General features: G+C 48.4%; 1 protein-coding gene across 1 annotated transcript in view; it reads right to left on the bottom strand.

Moving 5' to 3' along the window:
* Nucleotides 1-17,683, bottom strand: part of LOC133341827 (E3 ubiquitin-protein ligase TRIM33-like) — a 32,410-nt gene extending 14,727 nt beyond the window's left edge. Inside the window, exons 1-10 of the mRNA XM_061550600.1 lie at nucleotides 17,149-17,683; nucleotides 12,535-12,647; nucleotides 5,967-6,111; nucleotides 4,755-4,890; nucleotides 4,091-4,207; nucleotides 3,782-3,896; nucleotides 2,903-3,049; nucleotides 2,220-2,340; nucleotides 1,469-1,606; nucleotides 320-486 (exon numbers count right to left, since the gene is read on the bottom strand). Of these exons, the coding sequence (XP_061406584.1) occupies nucleotides 320-486; nucleotides 1,469-1,606; nucleotides 2,220-2,340; nucleotides 2,903-3,049; nucleotides 3,782-3,896; nucleotides 4,091-4,207; nucleotides 4,755-4,890; nucleotides 5,967-6,111; nucleotides 12,535-12,647; nucleotides 17,149-17,683 (1,734 nt within the window). The remainder of the gene's footprint in view (nucleotides 1-319; nucleotides 487-1,468; nucleotides 1,607-2,219; nucleotides 2,341-2,902; nucleotides 3,050-3,781; nucleotides 3,897-4,090; nucleotides 4,208-4,754; nucleotides 4,891-5,966; nucleotides 6,112-12,534; nucleotides 12,648-17,148) is intronic.
* Nucleotides 17,684-18,104: the final 421 nt, after the last annotated feature.

Consider the following 18,104-nt stretch of genomic DNA (forward strand, 5'->3'; position numbering starts at 1 on the left):
CCGAAAGTCTTTAGCAGACTACTGGGACAGGCAGGTACTGTTAGCGAGGACCTATTAAACACATACAGTAAAACCTAGGATTGCGAGCGTAATTCGTTCCGGAAACGTGTTTGTAATCCAAAGCACTCGTATATCAGTTGTGATCACGTGACGCTCTGCAGACAAAGCGTATACCCGATTAGAAGATGCATCCCCCAACTTCTGCTTCAAAATACAGGGGTGGAGGGGGAAAGTGGGTCTGATAATCTCGACAGCATGGTAGAAATATATTTGCTATTAGAAATAATAATAAGCGTCATTCGTGTGCTGCGAGGGTTACCTGTGCACTATGATATTGCAGGATGATTGGCTGTTGGTTGACCATGTGGACGGAGGTGAGCGGTCGTTGCAGTGCATGCTGGGAGGACGGCTGCCTGATGGAGGCGGCCAGGCGGCTCAGGCGGTGCTGCATGTGCTGCAGGCGGAGCTGCGCCAGGTTGATTTGGCCTGACCAAAAACATCACCGCCATCATGATCACGCACCCTCACGACTGCCACCATCTGACATCACCCCACGACCATCATCATTGTTAAAGGCATCATCGCCATCGTCATCATCGTCGATGTCATCAATACTAGAATTAACACTGTTGGAAATGGCTTGCCACTGCTGTATCATTGCCAGCATAATCATCAGCACCATCAACACTATCAGTGTCAGTCACCATTCCCATAGTTATCATTATCAGCGATGTCAATGTCATCACCACAATCAGCATCAGTCCTTATCACCAACATTGTCATCATTATCATCCTGATCACTACCATCAACATCAACAACGGCAAACCCTTTTATGTTACAGCCATTGTCATCAACACCAGTGTCAGTCTTTATCTAGGTCATTTCAAATTACGATCAATAATATCACCATTACCATCAGCAATCACTACCATCATTATCATAATTACCAGCATCGTTATTAACATCTTCACCAGTGCCATCAATATCATCAGCAACGTTACCATCATCAGCACCGTCGCAATCCGTATATCAACTATTATCATACCTGCCAGCATCGTATTATGAACATTATCAACATCAGCATGACATCATGACAATGATGCTAACCGTAGCTTAATAACAAAAAAACTTTATCCAGGAAATGTGTAGAGTGTGAAGACTCTTTTGATAAGGGTGCAGCTATTTGGGATGTTCAGCCAATTTCAGGAATGAGTTTGGATTCGTGCGGGAGATAACCCAACACGCACACGAGGGGGTGACACTCAACTCTCCGCACAAATCGTTTCAAGCAACTATTGCAGGACTGCAAATCTTCTGGGCCACCTTGCATCCCAAGCCTACAACAGCCAGTAATGCTTAGACAGTCTCCCATGCAGAGGGACAAGACATAATTCCGCATAGACTCTGAGATGGGGCGCATTTTAGAGTGATTGGCCGCAGGGCTCTGCCAACGGTCACGCAACTCACCTGGCTGTGCCCCACCGCCACTGCCGGCTCCACCCTCTGCCGAGGGTGGAGCCATGCTCCCCGCACTTTGATTGGTCATGTAAGATTGGGGTCCATCCCTCCCGGGCCCAGTCACAGGGTTCTCCATCACCAGTGTTCCTGTGGCACGCACACATACACACGCACACATGTATACGCATATATGTATACACAGGCAAAATTTCCCCGTATATCCTTATCAGCAGTGTGCAGCCGTGTGCAGCTGCATTGCGAAGCAGCAGAACGCAGCAGCAGTGGGCAGCAACAGCGGGTAGCAGCAGTGGGCAATAGCAGTGAGCAGCAGCCGTGGGAAGCAGCAGTGGGCAGTAGTGCTGGGCAGCAGCAGTGGGCAGCAGCAGTGGGGCAGCGACAGTGGTGCAGCAGCAGTAGGGGGTAGTATCAGAGGTGCAGCAGCAGTGGTGCAGCAGCAGTGGGCAGCAGCAGTGGGCATTAATGCTGGGCAGCAGCAGTGGGCAGCAGCAGTGGGGCAGCGACAGTGGTGCAGCAGCAGTAGGGAGTAGTATCGGAGGTGCAGCAGCAGTGGTGCAGCAGCAGTGGGCAGCAGCAGTGGTGCAGCAGCAGTGGTGCAGCAGCAGTGGTGCAGCAGCAGTGGTGCAGCAGCAGTGGTGCAGCAGCAGTAGGGGGTAGTATCGGAGGTGCAGCAGCAGTGGTGCAGCAGCAGTAGGGGGTAGTATCAGAGGTGCAGCAGCAGTGGTGCAGCAGGCTCACGCACCCAGGTTGAGGACGTTGCGTGCCCAGAAGTTGGGGTCGCAGTAAAACCTGACGACGCCGCCGCTCAGCGCCGGCGTGGGATCGCAAGGTGCTCGCAGCACGCGGCGCAGCTGGAAGAAGATCTGTGCGAAACAGACGACGGCCACCACTCGTCAGGTCTTCGTGAAACCAGACACTCCAACCCGAAACCGCCACAAGTGCGAGTGTCGGAAGCTCTTACAAGCAAATTGAGCAAAGGACGCACATTTCATTTAGGAATATGCCAAACGTCATCACGTAAAACATTTCCAGGTCTCAATTGAGAATCCAGGAAGGGAGATTAGTGTTTGACCACCAGCCATCATTTCTTCGAAAGACACTGGTGATGTTAACAATAACCACATCGACATCATCAGCAACAGCCATGATCTATTCGCTGCTGGATGAAGGCCTCCCCCCCCCTGGCCGTCGCCACCTCTCACGCTATCGCGACGGAACAATCAATCTGGCTCTTCCTGCACACGGGCTGGTGGCATCGCTCCATCTCTCTGCAGTGGACATAGTCGAGCGTCGGTGCAGATGGTGACAATGACGATGGTAGTGCCAAAAAAGCTGATGTTGATGATGAGGACATTAACGTCGACTGTGACGACGAAGATGCTGATGATGATCTCGGTGACGCTGGCGGTGGTGGCGGCGTCGCACCAGTCTCTTGCTGTAGAGCAGAGCGAAGTTGCTGTGCGCCGTCAGGGCCCAGCGCGCGAAGTTCATGACGTGGTCGACCTGGCGGGACAGCAGCATCACCTCCCCGTGCTGCGCCTGCAGCCGAGACTGCCGCTCCCCCGTCAGGGCCTACACACAATACACACACACACACAGTACATTTACACACAATACACACACACAGTACATTTACACACAATACACACACACAGTACATTTACACACACACACAATACACACACACAGTACATTTACACACACAGTACACACACACACAGTACATTTACACACAATACACACACAGTACATTTACACACAATACACACACACAGTACATTTACACACAATACACACACACACAGTACATTTACACACAATACACACACACAGTACATTTACACACACACACAATACACACACACAGTACATTTACACACACACACAATACACACACACAGTACATTTACACACACACACACACACAGTACATTTACACAAAGTACATTTACACACACAGTACACACACACACACAGTACATTTACACAAAGTACATTTACACACACAGTACATTTACACACACTACACTACATGTACATAAAACACAAAGATACCCTGTAAACAATTTAACAGACTTTTGGGGCAAGTGCTGTTATAGGATATACCTATGAAGGCCGACACGGCACATGAGGCAAGTGCTGATTTTCACACACAGCACCAGGTACTCATTTAAAGTTGAGTGCACCGAAGGGAGGCCCAGGACCGGTTCAGCCATTCGACCGGTTCATTGTGGAGGCGTGCGGAGGCGCGTGGAGGAGTGTAACGGTGTGGAGAGAAGTTGGCTGTGCCTGCTGCTACTCCACCTCGAGCTGATGCAGTAGGGCCTTGCCCTTCTTGTTGATCTCGTTCATGAGCGTGTAGATCGCCACCTTGATGTCGTGCTCCACCTTCCTCTTGCTCTCCTGCACCTCGTTCAACCTGAGCACACGTACACACGCGACTACGGTTATGGGTGTGCGCGAGTGTCTGCGTGTCGAAGTAGAGCGTGCACGTGCGTTCGTGCAAGTGTGGCCTTCACACGTGGTTTCGCTAACAGCACATGCCCCGACGGCCTTGTGCAAGCTATACGGGGGATCTTTCACTTGGTCAATAACGCAGCACGCCGGCCTCACCGGTTCTGCACTTGGTTGGCGGCGATTTGGACGTAATTCCTCTTCTCTTGCAGCTTGGCCATAAAGGTCTCAATGATGGTCTTCTGGTTCTGAAAGGCTTCTTCCAGAAACTGGTACCTGCCGGGCGACGGGAAGCAAAGCACGCACGCGCACACGTAAGTTCCTATGTGAAAATAATGACAAGTACCCACCTGAGTATTGCATGTACTCACACACGCAGCAACAACAGCCGTCGTTTAGCAACACCAAGTGGCGATGACATCAGAGGGGCGCTTGCGCCAGACTAGGTACACTTTGAGACCATACGTGTGAAATGTGTTGAAGGCATGCTGGCGGGTGGACACAAAGGAGATCCAGGTGTTACAGGTTAGGGTGACTGACTAGCACCACTTGGATCCTGCTCTGCCACCTCGTTGCGTTTTAAACCCTAGTTACAATTAAGCACACTTTCTCACAGCCACACGTACAAGCAATAACGCCCACTGAATCAATCACGCTCAACCCTGCTCACCAACTTCCCCCAACCAAAAACACCAGTCAACCTGACCACAAACAACAACAAGCACAAGCGCACACTAAAATACCACGAGCCAACGCGACCACGGATATAAAAACAACAAATCAGCAGCAGCAGCAGAAGGTGCCGGCTGCAGCCGACACACACCTGTGCTCCTTGTGCTCCAGCAGCTGGCAGTCGCGGCAGGTGAGGCGGTCGCACGTCTCGCAGAACAGCTTCAGCTGCTCCTGCTTGTGCACGGGACACAACACGGGGCGCTGGCCCGACAGGCCCAGCAAACCGTCTACACGGGGCGGGGAGCACGGTGTGAACCGTCGGGCAGAGGTAAACGTAGACGCAGGTCAATAACGAAGGTGACACGGGGGGGGGAGGGGGGTGGTACGTGGCGCACATTTGTAAAGGTCTCGCCATTTTTTTCGTTTGGGTGTGTGGCGACGTGGCCCAGCGGCAGTGCGTTAGGCCGCTTGTTGATGGGGTTCGCTGTTCGAAACCGGAAGACCATCCTGGTTAATGGTACACCTGTGTACGAGCGTTGTCTGCTCCGCAGCGTGCGTTAATTAAGTCCCGCGATGTCATTCGAGAAAAATAAACCCATTGCGTGCCAGCATCATTGTCCAAATTTGAAATATTACCTGCAAATTACTGGGATTATTGGGATTATGCACAGCAAGGTCACGCTGTGATCTTGCACACTGTCTGTGAAGCACAGCGCCTTCCTTTGTGATAGCCCAGTGCGAGAAGAATCGCACGAATACCAAATGTACTCAGTTCTTGCTATTATTATCAACATCATCATCGTCCAGGGTTCATTATGAGTACCAACCCTCAAGAAGTCTCGCAGAGCAGCGCACCTCTCGTGTCACAGAATGGTTGCGGAAGGGATTTTTGTACAGGACTTGGCGTGAAAAAAATCCTTTCAGTGACATGTCTATTCTTTATGTAGCCACGGATATTCTCTGGATAATTATAACTCTGAAACTAGAGTCATAATTCTCCAGGGCTTGAATTTGGTACAAATAAGTGCGAAACCAATTTGTATGTGATAGTTTTTGTTTTGTTTTGCAGATATTGGTGACCAGGCTGAGACCATTACCTCCCTCCACTTGAGAATTCGGTTTAAACGCAGGCGGCTGTAAAACCCGGATTTGAACCCAGGAACTAGGTGGAAGCAGGTCAGCACTTTGACCTCTCAACCACCTGGTTGGCCCTCTTAACAGAATTGATTGTCATCGATCAATCAACGGATCGATTACAGCGATTCACCCCCCACACCAATTCACTGAAATGTCCCGGTTCAACAAATGCCACTGCTACCATCACCATGACAACCACCACTGCCGCGCCCCCCGAACTCCTCACCGGCGGTGTCGTCCTTAAGGCGAACGGTGTGGTCTTTGGTGAACTTGACGCGCTGGTGCGCCTCCACGCACGTGCGGCACAGCCACTCCACGCACTCCACGCAGAAGCCAGCTGCCTCTGCGTTATCCTCGCAGCTCGTGCACACCTGCCCCGCCACAGCAACAACAAACCAGCTGGTCAGCAGGGCCACTGCCGTATTCAAGATGTTGTGGCATTGCAACATCCACACAATGTTCATGTGCATTGTCTAGAAATAACAATTCCCTTTATTTACTACAACTACTACTATTGTATCTAACCAGGTAAAGCCAACTGAGCTATTGGCCCTTTTTCAGAGGCGACCTGGCCACGAATTATGGCTCATTGAATTGGCTTATATCATAACCAAACGTGTGAATTTCTAGAAGGCAAATAACCTGAAAGCATGTTTCTAAATGTGGAGGGAAAAACCGGAGGCACGTGGAGAACAATCCACGCGACCACCATGGGACTCGTCAGGGTCCAGGATCATACAGACAACCTCCTGTACACCAGGTGAGGGAGATCACATCTCGCCAGGAAAGCATCACCAAGTTTCAATAACCTTTTTCAGGAAGGTATTGCTACATTGGGGTGCGCATGGTAGCGAGATGTTAACTACCTCGCCTGGTATGCAGGAGGTCGTGGGTTCGATTCCGACCCTGATGCCTGTGTATTTGTAGTTTGCGCGCCTCTCTCCCCGTGGTCGCGTGCATTCTCCGAGTCCTCTGGATTTCCCCTCCACATTTAGAATCGTGCGTTTAGAGTATTTGGCTGCTATAAACTTCAACATAATCCACTTCTCGTTGATGTATCATTTGTGGCCAGGTTGCTTCTGAAAACGAGCTACATAGCTCAGTGGGCCTTACCTGGTAAAATAAAAATAGTTTAAATGGTTGATAGTTTAGTTTTTATAGTTTCAGTTCAGAGTTCACATTGAGATGTTTGGTCAAATGCTTTGACAAAGGACTCTTTTTTATTACGCCAGGAAATTGGAGAAAACCTCACCATGCATTACGACGCGATAACGCTGAGAAATCCGCACAGCCATTGTCGTAAAAAGCCACTTGTACCGCCATCTCGTGGCCACCTCACATAGCAGAAAAAAGGCTCAGCGTCTCCCAGTAGACAACGACCTCGATACGAAACCGGGATTTGGCGGATCGCGCTCGGAACAAATGCCAAAATGCAGACGTGTCAAAATCGTTCCTTTGCGAACAGGAGGGAAACATCATTGGAACCTCATTTGCCAGTAAAAATATGAAAAAATGTTTTTACCCTTCTATCTGGCAACAAAACTGACACCTTTTTTTAAAAGGAGTCATGTTTACATAGACCACAATACCTGCAGTCATAATGCAAACAAAAAACATAACTCTGCTAATGTGCACAAAAAACATAACTCTGATAATGTGCACATTATCAGAGTTATGTTTTTTGTTTGCATTATGACTACAGGTATTGTGGTCTATGTAAACATGACTCCTTGTAAAAAAGGTGTCAGTTTTGTTGCCAGATAGAAGGGTAAAAAAAACAATTATCAGGAGGGAAACATGTTGACAAATACAAACAGGCAACAAGATAAACGAAACATAAAAAAACCAAAGGGCTTCGGCAAACTTGTTGCAAAATCACCGGCAGGAAACATTAGCGATTGCCCAATTGCCGCTCCTCGAAACCTCATGATAACCCCCACCCCCAACCAATCAGGGCGCGTGCGAGCACTGGGTGCGAGTGGGTAAGTCAGGAGGTCACGCACGGATCGGGAACTAGATCAATGACCAAAACACCCTTCCCCTTTGCAGCTTGCCGGTTCCTGCTGGCAAAGTGCAAGGCCACCACATGGGTACCAGGGGAAATGGCCACAGTTCCGTGGCCACACACAGACACATTCCAGCACGTTGTAGCTTAAGTGAGGAGTGTGCAGTGGCGTAGTCACGAGGTGGGCATGGGACCATCTGCAAGGCATGCAACGGAATTCGCTAGTCAAATTTTTACTTAAGTACCTATTTTTTTTACACTTTGCAGTAGTTGCTGAAGGGATGTTAACGTTTATTATTATTATTACACATGCTATGTGTAATCGCTTGCTATGTGTAATTGCTTGCTATGTGTAATCTCTATTAAGTACTTAGCTGGTAATATTTCAACATTGGACTTTTTGGCCAGTACCAGTTAAACTCTAAGTTGTTTTTTGCGACGGGAGGAAACTGGTGAACTCGAGAAGAAACCCATGAGGAACAGGGGGAGAGCATACAAACTCCACACAGAGTAGGGAATCGAACCCAGGCCCTTCTTCCTGTGAGGCATAAGTGCTATTATTGATACTCTGCTGCTCTGGGCAGGGTGACGCATCGCAGAGAACAAATGCAACATCTAACACAACGGATTCTATCGAGCAATATTTGAATGTTTCATTTCTATTTTAGTGTGCCCACATTCACCACTGTTAACCGCACACACATCACCCACGAGGCAGTTGTGCAAGTCAATAACCGCGGATGTTGCAAGTGACCGAATTAGTGAAGACGCTCTGCAAACGCTGCAGTCATTAACACAACCACAAACCAGAGTTTTGATTTGCCACTTGTGAAGCAAAGAGTTTGTGGACCACATAACAAGGTAAAAGTGCAGCCCTACAATTGCTTGCCCAAGCCACTGCTGATGGAAGGACCTCTGCAATCTTTGATCATGTGACATCTAGCAGAAACATTTGATGAGGAAAAAATGTGCTCATGCTCCATTTCACTTCACAATGTTTAAACAAATTTAACTGACACAGAGGTGGCCGGGCTACTTATAGATCAGAGCGCTGAGCTGGGATACAGCTGAGCTCCTGTGTTCAAATACAGAGTTCCCTGTGTTCAAATCCAGAGTTCCCTGTGTTCAAATCCAGAGTTCACTGTGTTCAAATCCAGAGTTCCCTGTGTTCAAGTCCAGAGTGTCGTGACTTGAAAGTCATAGCGTGGTCACCAATGACTGGACAAAAAAGCCATCTCATTAAAATTAGATTTTTCACTTCATTTGTCTAAATTAAAGATCTGAGAATTAAAAAGATCAGTTTTGACTGCCATACAATCAACATTATTCTCCATGGAAGGCCAAGTGGGAAAGTGCCACCCCCTGACTGTGTGGTCCAGAGGTCATTTGAAGGGGTCTCAGAAGTAATTTTGTGATATCCAATTCTACGAGCCGGTCTCTAGTACGAAGGGTTGCGCTGCTTCTGCGAGAGATGCGAATGGATTCTTCATCTCATGACGTGACATTGACAGCAACAAGTGGAATTGGGGACTAAAAATACCCAATTATTTTTTTGTATTACAAGATCGTGAGAGGTGGCGATGGCCATCCAGCAGAGCATTGAACATTTCTGATGATGATACATAATCATCATCGTCATCATAACCACCGCGACCATATTGGCACTACCTGCTTAGAACATCAAATTATAGCAAAGCATGACAGTTGGTGATTAATGGGCTGACTGGCTTGTCGGTGTAATTTTCCAGTGGGTGAATGTGTAATGCTATGACTCACTCACTGACTCAAGTCAGCGGAGAAGGCTTTGCTCACAGACATAATAAACGGATGTGTGAAATGAAGGAGCTGAGCGGCGTTAATTTAAGTCACGTGTCATGTGAAATGACGTGTCATGTGAAATGAACGGCTCATGTAAAATAAAGTTGCGGGCCATGTGAAAATGAAGATGCAGGAAATGTAAAATTAAGTCACAAGGTAGTAAATGAAGCCCGTGGGTCGTATGAAATTAAACTGTGGCCAGTACATTCCCCCACCCGAGGCCTCATGATTCAGTGGGTGGATGTGTATCTCGATGACTCACTTGCTGACTCACTCAGTGGAGAATAGTTTTCTCACTGACTCACCATCTCACACTGGCTAACTAATAGTCACGGTCTGTCTGCTAAGGCACCTAGTCATTCATTAATCATTCCACTCACTCAAAGAAGTGTGTTTAAGTGACCTACATAGAAACGCATTGGGATAACTGACTGTTGCCTTCTTTGTATCCGTGCTAACAGTGCTAACCCTTAGTTAAACACAATTGACTATGTGTAAGCTCTATACATGAACTTTACATGTGTAGTGACATAAGAAGGGAGGGGCTGCTGGGAGCTCTGGGATCCCAGGCGAGTCCAGACGCTTAAGCCTCTGGGCGCCAGGCGCTGGGTTCCCAGGGGGTCCAGACGCTTAAGCCTCTGGGCGCCAGGCGTTGGGTTCCCAGGCGCTTAAGCCTTTTTGGCGCCGCCAACGGGGGGGGGGCTGTGTGTGCTCTGTGGGATGTCTGGTGGCGCACACGGCCCCACCCCTCGTTGGACCAGGCATAAAAGAAGAGCTCCCTGGACGATCGGGGCCCAGTTGTAACTCAAGACCCAAGACCCACGACCAGCCATCTGAAGACCCTGGGATGCTGTGAGAGCCAGCGCTGGGACTCTGGAACTCCCGACTCTACGACCTTGTGAGGGCGAGTTCCGGAGCGTAGCCAGAGTAGAGTATCTAGGCTGTGTAGCTAGGCTGTGTACCTAGGCTGTAACAGAGTATCAGGACTGTTGGAGAGTTGGACTGTTGGAGTGTTGTATTGTAATAAAGAAGTTGCCTCTACAAGTGTCTCCGGAACCCGTTACACATGTAACCAGGCGAGGGCCATATTGGGCATTGTAAACAGCAGACGACAGTGCAGAAAAAAAACATCGTTAGACTGCCTTACGCTCCCACAAGGAGGCCCTCATCTAGTAATGGATTGATAAAATGGGGTTGCACATGTACATGAACGCACACAGAGATAACGTTAACCTTTGCTGCTCGAGAGCATCTTTTAAATGCGGCACACCATACGGCGTTGTGATGTTGCCAGCCCGGCCGCCTTAAGGAAAAAGAGACAAAAAAAAGGTAGGTTTGCTCACTGATACTGGGAAGTTGGGGGCAGTCCCCCTCTAACAACAACAGAGGGCAGAGAAGCAACGCTGAAAATAATTATACAGGTAGGAACAACAGTTCCACACTGCCTACCAGGGATTATGTCTGTCGTGCATAGCCCCTCCCAAACATGTACGCTCCCGGATTGGTTGAAGTGTGTCACGTGACCGCGAGCTTTCTGTCGTGCACGAATGCGCTGTCCAACCAAGTTCCTACCTACTCCGAAGGAACGTGTTCGGAGCTCTGGGTGACTAAAACGCAGCAAGTGGAGACAGCACAGGTGGTGCATCTGTCAGTCATCTCTCAGTCACTCCATAACGCCTGGGTATGTCCCGTTGACCTCCTGCCAGTGAGCCTTCCATACTTCGCATGGCCCCAAACTCGGCCTAACTTGGCACAATTTCTGTGGCGATGTCACTATCACTCAGTGGCGAATGGCAGCTGTTGTTGATGTTGTGCTGGTATGTGTACGGATATTATTATGTATGTGTGTGTATATAGAGTGCTTGTGTGTGTATACATTTGTGGGCGAGTGAGTGTAGGTGCAAATGGACTGATGACCAATGATAACTACGAAGCGGCCGCCAAGGAATGCAACTTGTCCGAGAAGTCACCCACAGAGGAGACGCAGCGATGAAATCAGTTTGTGTGCAGGTGCTCGGCAGATTATTACATCTCACCAGCATCCTAAGAGTTGGATAAGTGTACCTGGGTGCGAACACGGGGAGTGGTAGCGTAGTGGTTAGAGCACTGTGCTGTGACCTCGGCGACCAGAGTTCGATTCCCGCTCACAGCCAACATCGGTGACGATTGTCTGAACCCATCCTGGGCCTCCCTGAAGTCGACTGAGAATTAAACGATTACCTTGCGTGGTGTGTAAACATTACCACTGGGGAAATCTGGCACATTCAGGATTTCTCCAAAGCTACTATGAAGTAACTATTTGTATGCCTATTTAAAAAAGACTGGTCATCAGAAAATATTGACTTAAAACTTTCGTGACTGCAGGAATTCATTTATATTAGATGTTTTATTAACTTTGTTATTATTTTTCTATCTACGTGACTTTACCGAAAGAACCAAAAAATATCAGAAAATATGTTTTTAATTCTCATCAAGCCCCTTGGTGTAGATACCAGTCTCCCAACTCTCAACCACACACCATCTTTCTGGCCTCTCCAATAACATGGCATGAATAAGGGTCATTGCCAAAAAGGTCGCCTGTAATATATTTTCCCTTCAAGGCCACAGTGTTACTGGCGAATGTGTTGAGTTTTTTTGGTTTGTTAAATACGGTTGTACACCACAGACACATCACAGCATCACCTCATAAAATGGCACATTCACGGTGATCTAGCCATCGGCTAACTTTCCATACAACGAAAATGATATACAGTGAGTCTGGCTGGCGTTTCGGACAATGGTCCTCCTTCAGAGCAGAGCACGAACGAGGAATGCAGCGAAAGTGTTTTCGTTGTGTGGCCGGGGGTGCATTTCAAGCCACACTGCTCCCTCATGTGCCGTGTTCGCCACTGTAGGTGTTCGCGAACAGCACGTGCCCCAGCAGCCTGTTACAGCGACGTGGTAGGGATGCGGGGGGGGGGAGAGGTTTCACCTGGCTTGTGCTCTCGGTCGCGCTGGGCTGCTGCTCTGGGCCGTCGCGCACAAAGTAGTTATCGAGGACATCCACCAGGCGGAACTCTTGTTGACACACGGGGCAACGAACCACTGTGACGCACACACAACAGAACAGCCAAACAGTGCCCGGGTTATGCTTAAGGCGATCAGCTGCTTAACTTCGCCCCACGCAACCAAATCCATTTAATGTGGCCGAGACCAGTTGCTCACAGTAGAGGCGCAACTACCAAGCATGGATCTGCCCGGCGTTTTGTAGCGACGAATTTCACCATCATGTGACACATTTGTCAACTGTGATTGATTCTTACCATCCTGATGTGGGAGAGGGAGAGCAAAGCAGTTAAGGAATTGGGGTTATGAAGTAGCATTGTTAGCTGAAATTAGTGAAATTGAGATTGCAGTTCCTTACGAATGACAAATACAATAGTAACTGTGCTCTCACTTCTGGTTCAAGGTCACAATAAAATAAATCAAGAAATTATTCATTTGATCAACATTTTTAGTGAATTTGACAATCCCTAGTTGCCACAGGGCATCACGTGAACCAATTACATAAAGCTGTCATGACCAACGTGGTGAAGTATGGTAAAAAAAACATTGTAAACATTTTTTTCCATCACTCCCACTGCATGGGGGAGTGGGCCTTCACCCAGCAGTCGACTGATATAGGGCTGTATTTGATTTATTTCTCTAGACTAATCAGAGATGTGGGAGGACAAGAAACACAAAAAGTATTTCTAAAGAAGTTAGTTTTCAAATACAACCTAAACAATACGTTATATACAGCAGGAATCAAATAATCCGCGTTGATATGGTGGGACAATTTCGGGGGTTCTGTTTTGCGTGGCGCACCACGGAGGTTAGACTTATAACACTTGTCTACAATGTCATAGACGTCATCTGCTTCAGAGATGAAATATGCTGTTTATTATGGATTTGGATGTGCTGAGTTTAAATGGCAATTAAAACAACGGATTGGTTACTGTTCCCAAGATATTTAAGTTTTCACATTTTACATCTATAGATATGTTGTGTAGATAGAGTTTTACTCATAAATTGTAAACCTATGTCTTTTCATGTCTTTATGGTTGTTTTACATGATGTCACCTGTCCTGTTCATGTAACACTTTAAAAATCAGCAAAAGGGTTATATAAATAACATTTATTATGAAACAAAAGCTAAAAATTATTATGTATATACAAGTACATAGTTTAGTCCTTATTGAGTGCCTACTCAGCGCTTCTTGGCTTGTCTCTTGCATTCATTAAATGGGGCATCTCTTGTCACTGTCCAGCAAAGGTCTGCAAGCATTGATGGGCTCCATTTGCCCTGATAGCATTTCTCCATTGTTGCAATGTTCTGGTGACATCGCTCGCCATGCTTGTGGCTCACTGCTCTGCAGTTCGGTGCAAAAAAAATCTAGATGAGAGTGCAAAAAAAAATTATCTTTAGTGACATGTTGCAAGCAAGGCTTTTGTATGCCTTGAGGAGGTTTTCCACCAACTCCCTGTAGTTAGCTGCCTTGTTGTTTCCAAAAAAATCTGTTGCCACTGACTGGAAGGCCTTCCATGCCCTCTTTTCCTTGCCACGCAGTACACTGTCAAATACATCATCTCGAAGAAGTTCACGAATCTGAGGACCAACAAAGACACCTTCCTTTATCTTAGCCTCACTTAACCTTGGATATTTTCCACGGAGGTACTTGAAAGCTGCTTGTGTTTTGTCAATGGCTTTGACAAAGTTCTTCATCAGACCCAGCTTGATGTGTGTAAGGGTGGTAACAAAATCTTCCTTGATTCAACAAGTGGTGGATGCTGAACACTTTTCCTCCCAGGCTCCAATGACTGTCGGAGTGGGCAATCTAACCTCGATGTAGTGGTAATCTCTCGCACGACTATCTCATTCGCAGAGAAGACAGCAGTACTTTGTGTATCCAGTCTTCAGACCAAGCAAGAGAGCAACAACCTTCAAACCGCTAAAGCTGCCACTGATGTTGGTCAGTTTAAGCACCTCAAAAGTTATTTCATGTTGTCATAGGTTTCCTTCATATAGATTGCATGACCAACTGGAATTGATGGCAAAACATTGCCATGATGCAGCAAAACAGCTTTAAGACTCATCTTCGATGAATCAATGAACAGTCTCCACTCATCTGGATCATGAACGATGTTGAGGGCTGCCATCACACCATCGATGTTGTTGCTGGCGACAAGATCACCTTCCATGAAGAATGGGACAAGATGCTTTTGACGGTCACGGAACATGGAAACCCTAACATCACCTGCCAGGAGATTTCACTGCTGTAGTCTGGAGCCCAACAGCTCTGCCTTACTCTTGGGTAGTTCCAAATCCCTGACAATGTCTTTCAGTTCACATTGTGTTATGAGGTGTGGTTCAGATTGATCATAATCAATCTGTGAATGTTTTCACACAGATGCGGTGTGCTGTGGATTATGCAATGAACTAGCAGTGCGTTTCCATCAATCCGTAAACATTTTGCAGATTTCAGGGGAAGCACGGCACAGGTCAAATAGATTAATTAAATGCACGGATAATGAGGTTACAATTTTTTCTAAGACCAAAAATCCTCTTCTACTAAACAAACGACATCAGCACAACTAACCTACAAAGTAAACTTTTTTGTTAAATAAAAATGCCAAGTAAAAAAAATATACACGTTTTACCTCTGCATTTCCCTGTAGCTGTCACTGCAACTCTGCGTGAGCCCTGACCCACTTCTGTTGGCCGCGGTCTGCTGACCATTTTCACTCCGCCCGCAGTGTCACGGATAGCGTGAATTGTCGTAAACCACCGATAACCCAAGAGCAACGAGGATTTGCCAGTTATTGGATAACTGGATTACTGGATTTCAGCTGCAATAGTGATGGCACGTGTAAAGCTAAAATAACCAAATATTTAATCTAAATCTTAAACTATTGCCATTCCTAATAAATACCCGATATACACATCCTACACAATATATCAATTTACAGCCCCTTTCTCAACCCACTGCTGGATGAAGGGCTTCCCACACCAAATTGGCCATGGGGGGGTTGTATGAACATACTTCATCACGCTGGTCAGTCTGGGCTGGTGCCTGGGACATATACATTACTTTTGTGGAATAAAGCCATGGTGTCATTCCAAATTATCTCACAACTGCTCCATAAACAAGTAACAAAAAAATGATTATCAAGAGTATTACAGATGAGTGTTTCTTTCATTTAAAAAAAGATTTTATCCACGAAAAATGCCTGGTGCATAAAACGTAAAAATTGTACAAACATCACTTTCACCGACATTTCTCAGTGACCAAAAATTAAAGGTTAAAGAGGCCTTTAGAGAGATGGAGTAGTTAACTTAATATGAACTTTCCTCAATATTTACCACTGTGGCTGGGATACTTAGCGCCATCACATCACAATGTGAAATCCCATTGTCATATCACTACCGCTGTTCATATTATACCACCCACACATGACGAGTGGGTGGCCTTTAAGGTTTGTGTACATACCTGAGTCCGACCTCTATATGCGTGCTATGGAAAAGGCCATTGCCAAAAACGTTACCGGTTATATATATATATTTTTTGTTCCGTTTAAGGCAGTGTTATTAACAAAAGCGTTGAATTAATTTATTGTAAAAAAATGAAAGTTGCACCCAGGAATGCATCACTAAAGTTGAGCATGCTAATTGTGTTTACAATGACCACACAACCACAGGTCCACCCATCATACAACGTGCCAGCAACATTTTCTATGTACATATTTTAATAATGACTTTATTTGGTAATGCTCACTGATTAATTATTTTGAAGCGTTTGACAATGTTTAGGTTCAATGAAGGTGATCACAATAATGGTGCCAATACAAATGCCGATGCTCGTGATGCGGATGACTTAATAATAAAACCTGAGTGAAATGTAAATGATGATCATCATTGATGCTGCTGCTCATGTCCATATGCTGGTGATGCTCGTGATTGGTGATGACGCTCAAGTTAAGTTCAATTTAAGCGACGCTGTTCGTGGAATAGCTTCTGCTACTGGTAATTGTGATAATGACGAGTAAAAGTTTAATGCACGCGACGATTATAACGATGGCGGTGGTGGTGCTGCTGCTCACGTTTATGTTGTTGTTCAATTTAAGCGACGCTGCTCGTGTTATTTCTGCAATGATTGTCATGATGATAAAAGTAGAGTTCAATGTAACGATTAGAACGATGATGACGGTGGGCGCTGCTCGTGTTCACGGTGTTGTTGAATTGAAGCGACGCTACTCGCAGTATTGCTTCTGCTTTTGTTGATAAAAGTTCACTTGTGATAACGACGACAGTGGTGCTTGCTCACGTTCATTCTCAATTTACACGATACCGCCGCTGCCGCCGATCAGCATCAGCTAATCAATTAAGATAACATCGTGCTTTCTCGACGCGATTTAAAAAAAAGTTGAGCTTCCCACCCACCTTGGGCAATCTGGACGCGGGTCTCGCCGCCGTTCATCGCTCCGGGGGCAGCATCAGCTAATCAATTAAGATAACATCGTGCTTTCTCGACGCGACTTAAAAAACAAAGTTGAGCTTCCCACCCACCTTGGGCAATCTGGACGCGGGTCTCGCCGCCGTTCATCGCTCCGGGGCCCGTCGGCACCCCGAGCCGCCTCTCCTCTGGCGGGGGGAGGCACGCGTGGCAGAACGAGTGCAGGCACGGCAGCAGCTTGGGCTCGCGGCTCTGAAGGCTCTCGCGGCACACGAAGCACGCCTCCAGCAGGTTCACCGGCGGCGGAGGTGGAGGAGGAGGCGGCGGCGGCGGAGGCAGGGAAGGTAGCGATTGTTTGGTGGTCCGATCGCCGTCGCCGCTGTTACGACCGCCGCTGCTGCTGCCGCCGCCGTCGATCGCAGATGCGGCCGCGGCGGCGACGGCGGCAGCGGCGGCGGCGGTGGCGGCGGCGGCGTCGCCGTTACCGCCATCGCCGCTTACTCGCTCCTCTGCGGCCTCGCGCTCCGCGAGAGCCTCGGCGTCTCCTGCTCGGGCTGCGGGATTTGGCGCGAGGTCCCCGGCGGGGGAGGCGCGGGAGTTGCCGTCGCCGCGCGCCAAAGCGCCGCCGGTACTCCCGCCGTCCGCCATCTTGTGTGGGGCGGGTGGGGGGGGGGAGGCTGACGGGGGGGGGGGATGGCGCGGGGGGGGGGGGTTGAGGCTGAGGGGGGGGGGGGGATGGCGCGGGGGGGGAGGGGAGATGGCGCGAGGGGGGGGGGTTGAGGCTGAGGGGGGGGGTTGAGGCTGAGGGGGGGGGGAGATGGCGCGAGGGGGGGGGGGTTGAGGCTGAGGGGGGGGGAGATGGCGCGGGGGGGGGGGGGGTCGAGGGTGAGGGGGGGGGAGATGGCGCGGGGGGGGGGGGAGATGGCGCGGGGGGGGGGTTGAGGCTGAGGGGGGGGGAGATGGCGCGGTGGGGGGGAGATGGCGCGGGGGGGGGGGGTTGAGGCTGAGGGGGGGGGGAGATGGCGCGGGGGGGGGGGGTCGAGGGTGAGGGGGGGGGAGATGGCGCGGG

This window comes from Lethenteron reissneri, chromosome 2, assembly GCF_015708825.2.
Source record: "Lethenteron reissneri isolate LAM-NWPU_2019-01 chromosome 2, ASM1570882v1, whole genome shotgun sequence".
In the NCBI taxonomy this organism is placed as follows: domain Eukaryota; kingdom Metazoa; phylum Chordata; class Hyperoartia; order Petromyzontiformes; family Petromyzontidae; genus Lethenteron; species Lethenteron reissneri.